The following is a 7,961-nucleotide window of genomic DNA, read 5'->3' as shown; positions in this document are numbered from 1 at the left end:
CGTTTACTTCATTCTGATTCTTCTATTTTTTCTCGATTCGATTGCCTTTGATTTGTTTCAATTTGATTATGTTTTCCTTCGTATGAGATTCATTTTCAATTGACTTTATTTCCAATCCATATTTGTATTTCCTCTGCTTCCTTTTTTCGTTTTCCCTTCATTCATAGGGTTTTAGTTTCGTTCATCAAGCAAAACCAACAATCTTCATATTTTGGCTTTGGATTCAATTTTGTTTCCAATTTCTTGATCTTGAAATTAACACTAAATACTGAATTTTATATGAGGTTTATGCTTGAATATCTGCACCCGATCAAGTTCGTTGGATTTAAACTCACCAAACTGATCCAATTTAGATTTGTTGGTTTTGTGATGATTTTGGATTTTGATGTTAATTGGTACAATTGGAAGGATATATGTTTTTTTTCTTGTTAAAGTCTGCAACAACATCATGTTCTACAAATGAGATATAATTTTAGTTAAATATTTGAGATATATGATTTTTTTTTGGAAATTCTACTATGAATGATGCAATGGGGTGAATGAATGGGCACATATGCCAACCTATATGTTTTGAACGATTTTGTCTTGCTTGTGCTTGAAATTGAGCTTGAAGCATATGTTATTAAGTAAGATGGATGAAACATACATCAATACTGCTATTGTAAAGTCTCTTAACACTAATTTCACATTTTGGGATTGGAAGTAGTGTGAGTAAATATGAGTAAAAATGGACACCCCTTACTTCATATGTAGACTTTGATACATGTGGGGTATATATAATTGATTTGGTCTTGTTGAATCAACTGCTGTTACAATTACCAATACAGTTGTTGGTTTAACTACAACATTGATAACTCAACTTGTTTAGACCCCAGTTGATGTTGTGAGTCAAAGGTTGATGATTCAAGATGTATGTAATTCACGTGATCATATGCATCTTATGTTAGATTAGTTAATGACTAATGTTGTTGGTTGCACATGAACTAGTTTCTCCATAAGAATGAAGATTGAAGATGATTTTTTGTTGGAATTATCTTATGGTTGTTATGATGCAGTAAATTGGCTAAGACTTGCAGTTTTCTGCTTCTTGTTGAATATGTTTGCCGTTAGGATATGTTATTTGTTTGGAGTTTGGAATATGTAATGATGTTTTAAAGTTGGTCACCTTAGAACCTTCTTCATTTTTCTTCTATTTCATTTGAAATTTTAAAAATTCTGGAAATGCCTAAATGGACCCTACTGAAAGTTTAAAGTCCACAAATAAGGATTAACAAGATTCTGTTGTGTTACATCAACTGCAAGCATGTTTCTTTGCGTATGATTTTGCCTCATTATTGGAAGCTTTCGATTCTTGGTCTATGGTTTGAAGACACATCAACATGCATACGTTTCTCTTATGGTTTGAAGACACATTTACATGGATATACTCTTCCATTGACCTATTGATTTGTTATTTGTTGCCCTATTTGATGCAAGTGTTTAGCCTTATTGGCTTGTTGTGAGCTTTTATCCATGGTGGTTAAGTATTCATTTGAGTTTCTGCTATGAATGGTTAAGCATTGTTGTTGTGCTTCTGTCTTGAGTGTATTGTACTCTTGATGGTTACACTTTGTGCCTTAATTGGCTTTGATGTTATGCTTTTACCGAATGGTTAAATTTTAATGTCTAATTTTTGCTTGGTGGTTAAGTATTTAGCCTCATGGCCGTGTTGATGTTGGCTTCTGCTCGATGGTGGTTAAACAATGATTTCATTGTATTTTCCTTTGGTTGATGTAATTTTCCATTGCTCATTCCAAATTGGAAGTGTTATATACACCTTCCAAATTGCGGGAGACTATTGAAAATATAGATTAGTCACATATTAGTGATAGTGAAATAATAGTATATAAAATTGTAATCACCTCACTAAAAGAAAACTTTTCATTCATTTGTAATATTCTATCTTAGTCAATAGAAAAAGTTTGAAACTTTTCTCTCTCTATCCATGAATGCCATGTTTCATAACACTCACCATTTTTAATCTCGTAAACATATATATGCAAAATATGCGGCAGTGGGTTGAAATATCAAAACCGTCTGTAGCCAACCGTTGTCCACCCCTAGATGGCATGCGCATGATCCGTTATTACACTTAAAAAAAAATGTAGCATCATATAGACAAGTGGGGCCACTGGGTCCACACCTTTAGCTGAACACTGCTTCCAAACTCAGTTAAATGTAGTTAATAACTAATTCATCTTTTCTTTCACCACCACTATCAATTTTCTTCATTTCAATAACCATGGCTACAACTCTTTCACTTTCCTTCTCCTTAGACCCTCAAAACCGCTTCAACATCACCACCACCACCACCAAAACGACTCGTCGTTTTACATTCTCATCTCTTCCTCATAGAAAACCCCTAATCCCAAATCCCCACTTCAAACTCTCCTCTTCTTCCCATTCCCAATCCCAAACCCTAACCGAACCCATCATTCAAACAGGTAAATTCCTCACAAACGACGAACTTGACAAACTCCAATTCCTCTCCTCCTTCCTCTACTCACAGCAACTCGAATCCGGTACGGTTTGGGTTCGAGTCATGAGAGACAACGAAGTGGATCCCATTGTGTGTTTACTCGCGGATTCGTTTTCGGAATCGATGATGTTTCCGAAAGGGTATATCAATGTGTTGAGGTTTCTTGTGAAACGGTATTTGGTTGACCGAAGGACTTCGATGCCGCATATGGCGACGTTGGTTGGGTTTTATAGAGGGGTTGTTGATGGGGAAGATGGAGAAATGCAGTTGGCGGGGACTGTTGAGATTTCTTTTGATAAAAATGGTGCTAATGCTTCGATTCCTTCGCCTACTCCTCCTAGGGATTCTCCTTACATTTGTAACATGGCTGTGGATAAATCTCTCAGAAGGTAAAAAATTACACACTATAGGGTCAATTTGTTTTTTTTTGATTATGCAAGAGTAAATTTTACCCGTAGAATGCATAGTTAATTTGAAGAGTGAATAGGCAAATTGGTGCTTGAAATTGCTAGCATTGATAAAACTAGATATTTTATCCGAAATTGACACCGACTTGTGATTATGTGTAATTTATTCATTTTTTAAAATTATTATCGGTGCCGATGTGTTAATGCAGTGTCGTGTTTCAGCGTCCATGCATCGTAGGTAGTGAGTAAGACGAAATAGTTCATTCTCTAACCTCTATTATAGAGCCTATGGCATTGCACGCCAAATGAACATGTAACCTTCAAACTGTATGGCACGCCAAATGAACATGTAACCTTCAACCTGTATGGCACGCCAAATGAACATGTAACCTTCCACATGGATCACACAATAGTATCATAGCATACTAAATTTTTGTAACCTCAGGATTCAAACACACTAAATGATTTTTCTATCATATATTTCATATGCAATTTAATCTCTGATAGTGTGGAATCTAGGTGGAAGGCCACATATTCGTTTGCAACGTCAGTCATCAAGAATAGAAGTTAAGAGAGCGGCCATTTTGAATGAGTCGTTACAATTTCAGCAATGTATTTGCCAATTCACAAACTTTTTGGACTAGGTTGATTGATACTCATAATTTCGAGGATCAATTTGCATATTCACTCTAATTTGCATATTCCTCAACTTTGCATTTCCTTGGTAAAATTAGCTCTAGGGCCAAGAACCATGACACTAATTTGACCAACAGAATACATATTCTGGGACTAATTTGATTGGCTAAATGTATATTCAGGGTATGAATGTTTAGTTTCCATTTTTCAAAGATTAAGGCTTCGTTGGTTTGGTTTGGGTGATGAATAACTTTCTAAGAGTGTGTTTCTGGTTATTAATTCCCTTCAGGAGGGGCATTGGATGGCACCTTCTAAAGGCAAGTGAGGAATTGATTTCTCAGATGAGTTCATTGGGAGAAGTTTACTTGCATTGCCGAATGATTGATGAAGCTCCATTTAACATGTATACAAAGGCTGATTACAAAATTGTAACGACAGATAGTATATTAGTTCTGCTGATGCTGCAGAGACGCAAGCACTTGATGTGCAAGAAACTTCCCCTCATAAGTCCGCCATCAGAAACAGATGTGTCATGGTCTGATGAATAAAAAACTACGTGTATGTGTTCAAGACTGCTTAATATTTTGATGTAATTTTTCCATCATCCCTAATTGTTGATAAAAGGCCACATTTATGTCAAGCTTGCACATAATCTTATACACAAAATGTTTCCCATGATCAAGTTTATATTATATTTGTGGGTTTTTTTCTTTCTTTTTTGTTTTGATTTTGTTTCAGTAATGTTAGCAAAGATGATTGCAGTGATTATAATTTGACTGGAGGATGAAGATTGGTATCAAGCATCCTTATATACTCACTTACCTGTAGGGAAAAGACCTGCTGTTTTGCAGGTAAATTACAAAAGAATGTTTTCTAATTTCTTTCTTTACTTCCTGGCTTTGACAGATAACTGATGAAAAGATTGTAAAGCTGGTCCTTTGTCACAAATTACCAGGTTAGGTACATCGTTCTCTTTTGATGAACCTACTAACATTAGAGATGCATGGGAAATATACATAAAATTGGCTCTGGATTTCTTCAATTCAATCAAAACAGGGGTTTGTTTATGCATCAAGGATTTATATATTGGTCCTTAAGTTTGAATGTGGCACATTTGATCGTTCGAACTGAACCATTCATGGTCAAAACATGTAGGACAAGGGTGGTCGACTCTTGTCACTGTCTCTTAGGTACTCCTTTCAAGTAGTCGGAGGTGCGGGTAGAAGTAGGACGGGTGATAATGTGGCTGGAGATTAAAAAAGAAAAGGCTCGTTTAAGATTTGCCCGCAGTGGACTTAGTTCTTAATCTTGTAAGATCATCAAGTTAGTTATCTTTGTACATAATTGTGCAAAATACTAATATTAATTGGTCTGGTGTATATATATGGAAAAGTACCAAACATAGTTCACTCTGTTTATTTTCAACAAGAAATCACCATAATTCTGGCGTCTAAACTTATGGTGTCATTAGATCAGTCTTAAACTATGCATAACCATTCCCAAGCCTTTTGAATTTGTATAGATAATCATTTGGATCTCTTTTACACAATCTGCCATTGAAGGCCGCTCATTACTTTCAGTTCGTACACATCTTGATGCCAGATTGGCAAACATGACTATAGACTGAATGGTGTAAGAGTTTCGAGCCATCTCCGGATCTATCACCTTACGGAGCTTCTTGCGATCATTCAGTATGTGCCTCACCTGCATATAAATATAAAATATATTAAAGTCTTGCTGCTGCACGTCTTAAATTCTGGAACTTGTGAATTTAGGATATGTGCTTCTGTTCTCAAGAACAAGAATGGCCTATGAAAGATACCCCAGAAAATTACCAATTACCAGTAATGTCGAGTTATTTTTGTATAAATTTATGAAATGAAGAAAAATCACAATTGCGAATTTCAAGTTCTCACATATGGTCTTTATTGCTTTGGAATCCCTGTGGAAGCCTTGTGTTAATGAGCGTGTGTTCACTTCTTACCTGTAGTACAAGGTTTTGATCATTAGGACCTTGGTTTAGATCTACAGCTCGTCGTCCAGTCAAAAGCTCCAGAAGAACAACACCAAAAGCATAAACATCACTTTGGAGAGTGAGTTTTCCTGTCTGTTGTCAAATGAAGTAAATTAGTGTGAAAATACAAATGTAGCAGTAAACAGATTCTAGATATAAGAAAATAAAAAGTTAAAGAGAATTTAGACATATTAACATTTGATTTGGGTTATAGATAAACAAAGTCTATTTATCCTTTTTTGATTGAGTTATGCTCCTTTCAGGTCATACCCCAGTAAAATAAAAGGAAACTGAAAGACTTAATTGGAATTGGATAAAATTTCAGTTTCAGACTTTTAATGCAGATCAGATTTTGAAAGTTAAGCCAACTTTTACTGGATGAGTTTATGTTGGATTGCTAACTTAATTTGAGTTATTAATTTATTCTATGGTGGCTTAGCCATTCACAACAGGTTAGTAGTTGGTGTTGCATTGCTGTTGCTCAATAAATGATTTAGCTCACTAAGTACAGTATGCATGACATTAAAATATAAGTTAGGTATATTGTGCATGTAATGTTATCCTCTTTTGCAGCAGTAGTGGATCTATGGTGTTTGAAAATATGAAGCTGATTAAACCACATGCTTGTGATAATTATTGCATAAGAATTTTATATATACTGGATATTGCAAATCTATTTTCTTATCTTTATGACTGAATAACATGAAGAAATGTAGAAGAAACGGTCTGAACATCGAATCTTGAAAGTTGAAGCAATTGCATTTTTTTTTGTTCTTGGGGAGGGTGGGTGGATATAGACATAGATGCGTACCGATGTATACTCGGGATCAAAGTAACCAAAGGTACCAAGCACTCTGGCAGTCACATGTGTCTCCTGTCCTTCTGGCATTAACTTGGCGAGCCCAAAATCAGATATCTACATGAAGACTTAATTATAGTTCTTACATATTATTGTTAGAAATATTATAATAAGTCATTACTACGATTTTATTTATACCTTAGCTTCATAGTTGGCATCTAAGAGAATGTTGGTAGATTTGAAATCTCTGTGAACAATAGGAATTCCAACATCAGAACTTGAATGGAGATAAGCAAGCCCTTTTGCAGCTCCCAGTGCCACCTGTAGTCTTTGAGGCCAATCAATGTTTCTTTCTCCAATTCCTAAAATTTTAGAGTAATAGAAGCTTGATGTAAGAAATTTTGATACTTGTGTAGAGTTCTTGGGTAAAAATAACAAAGTAACAAACCATTCAAATGATCTTGCAGGTTCCCATTAAGCATATATTCATATACTAAGAATCTGTGCTTTCCATCAGCACAATATCCTATCAAGGAAACAAGATTTGGATGGCTCAGTCTGCTCAAAATGTCAACTTCGACTCGGAATTCACGTTCCCCCTCTGCTTCTTTTATTGCTGGAAGCTCCATTTTCTTGATTGCTACAACCTTCAAAGGGAGACATATTGTTGTATCAGTATGTATTTATTTTCATCAAGCTAACACATTTTGAACCATTTTTGTAAATCTTGACAATCTTCTGTCTGGAAGCTACATCTGATGTTAACAAAACCTTGAAAATCATGATGAATTCTTGAGGGCTATATAAACTTACGCGCAGAACACATTACCTCTCCTGACCGCAAAGTGCCTCGGTAGACTTTGCCAAATCCTCCTTTCCCAAGCAGATTTTCTTCACTGAATGAACATGTTGCCTCTTCCATCTCCTTGAGTGTATAAACAGATGATCCATGCAACCTCTTCGTAGGACGCGGTGCTTTATCATCAAGTTGCCAAAGTTGTGCAGGTTTGTAAACCCCTGGATAGTGTATAAATCTTACAGATTAGTTGTGCAATGAAATAGCATCATAAAATGCATAAAAGTTATAACACTAGAAGAAAATGAAGGAAAAGAAAATACATGGATCGGTATGATCTTGAGATTTGCTTCTTCGGCGCTTGTTCCAGGCTGAGACCAAACCGAATGGCATGATTAGCTTCTCTATCTATTTTTTTTCTCAGTTTAAGGATTAAAATGTTAGGTTTTAACTTCTAACATAGGAAACATACAATTGAATAGATATGTTTAATTTCATTACACACTCAGTAACTACCCTACATGTAGATGTTGCCTATAGAACTTCCAAGTAAACACTTTTTTGGTACTATGGGTGTGAAGTAAGTAATTTCAGAGCTGTTATTCCCATATAAAAGTAATTTTGATAGCATGAAAAAATCCTCTATAAGGGGAATACGTATGAAACAAGTGAAGTTAGATTAGAAGAATACTTAACAAAACATCTTCCAACAACAAATGGAGAGAGACAGAGATATTGTACTTTAAGCTTAAGAGAAAGATTAGAAAAGTAGGTATTGCTTACTTTAATGG

General features: G+C 35.3%; 2 protein-coding genes across 16 annotated transcripts; one reads left to right on the top strand and one right to left on the bottom strand.

The window, feature by feature from the left end:
* The first annotated feature begins 2,073 nt into the window (after nucleotides 1–2,073).
* LOC127119363 (uncharacterized) lies at nucleotides 2,074–7,156 on the top strand. 15 transcript variants are annotated; one of them, XR_007802779.1, is made up of 6 exons: nucleotides 2,074–2,907; nucleotides 3,851–4,119; nucleotides 4,300–4,354; nucleotides 4,468–4,516; nucleotides 5,839–6,027; nucleotides 6,842–7,156. XR_007802779.1 is itself a non-coding variant. In XM_051049592.1 (2 exons), the coding sequence occupies exons 1-2, from the start codon at nucleotides 2,282–2,284 to the stop codon at nucleotides 4,107–4,109; spliced, it is 885 nt and encodes a 294-aa protein (XP_050905549.1). In that variant the 5' UTR covers nucleotides 2,074–2,281; the 3' UTR covers nucleotides 4,110–4,253. The 15 variants fall into 15 exon arrangements, 1 of the variants encoding a protein (XP_050905549.1); XR_007802777.1 differs by having other exon boundaries at nucleotides 3,851–4,150; nucleotides 4,324–4,354; XR_007802773.1 differs by lacking the exon at nucleotides 4,300–4,354.
* Nucleotides 4,919–7,922, bottom strand: LOC127119362 (probable serine/threonine-protein kinase PBL28). Its single transcript, XM_051049591.1, has 7 exons — nucleotides 7,494–7,922; nucleotides 7,204–7,391; nucleotides 6,823–7,021; nucleotides 6,573–6,736; nucleotides 6,387–6,491; nucleotides 5,546–5,668; nucleotides 4,919–5,265 (listed from the first exon to the last, which is right to left on the bottom strand). Exons 1-7 carry the CDS (start codon nucleotides 7,561–7,563, stop codon nucleotides 5,029–5,031), a joined length of 1,086 nt encoding a protein of 361 aa, XP_050905548.1. The 5' UTR covers nucleotides 7,564–7,922; the 3' UTR covers nucleotides 4,919–5,028.
* Nucleotides 7,923–7,961: the final 39 nt, after the last annotated feature.

The sequence above is a fragment of the Lathyrus oleraceus genome, chromosome 2 (assembly GCF_024323335.1).
Source record: "Lathyrus oleraceus cultivar Zhongwan6 chromosome 2, CAAS_Psat_ZW6_1.0, whole genome shotgun sequence".
In the NCBI taxonomy this organism is placed as follows: domain Eukaryota; kingdom Viridiplantae; phylum Streptophyta; class Magnoliopsida; order Fabales; family Fabaceae; genus Lathyrus; species Lathyrus oleraceus.
Note: the sequence above shows the minus strand (reverse complement) of the source record. Positions and strands in the feature narration are given on the sequence as shown.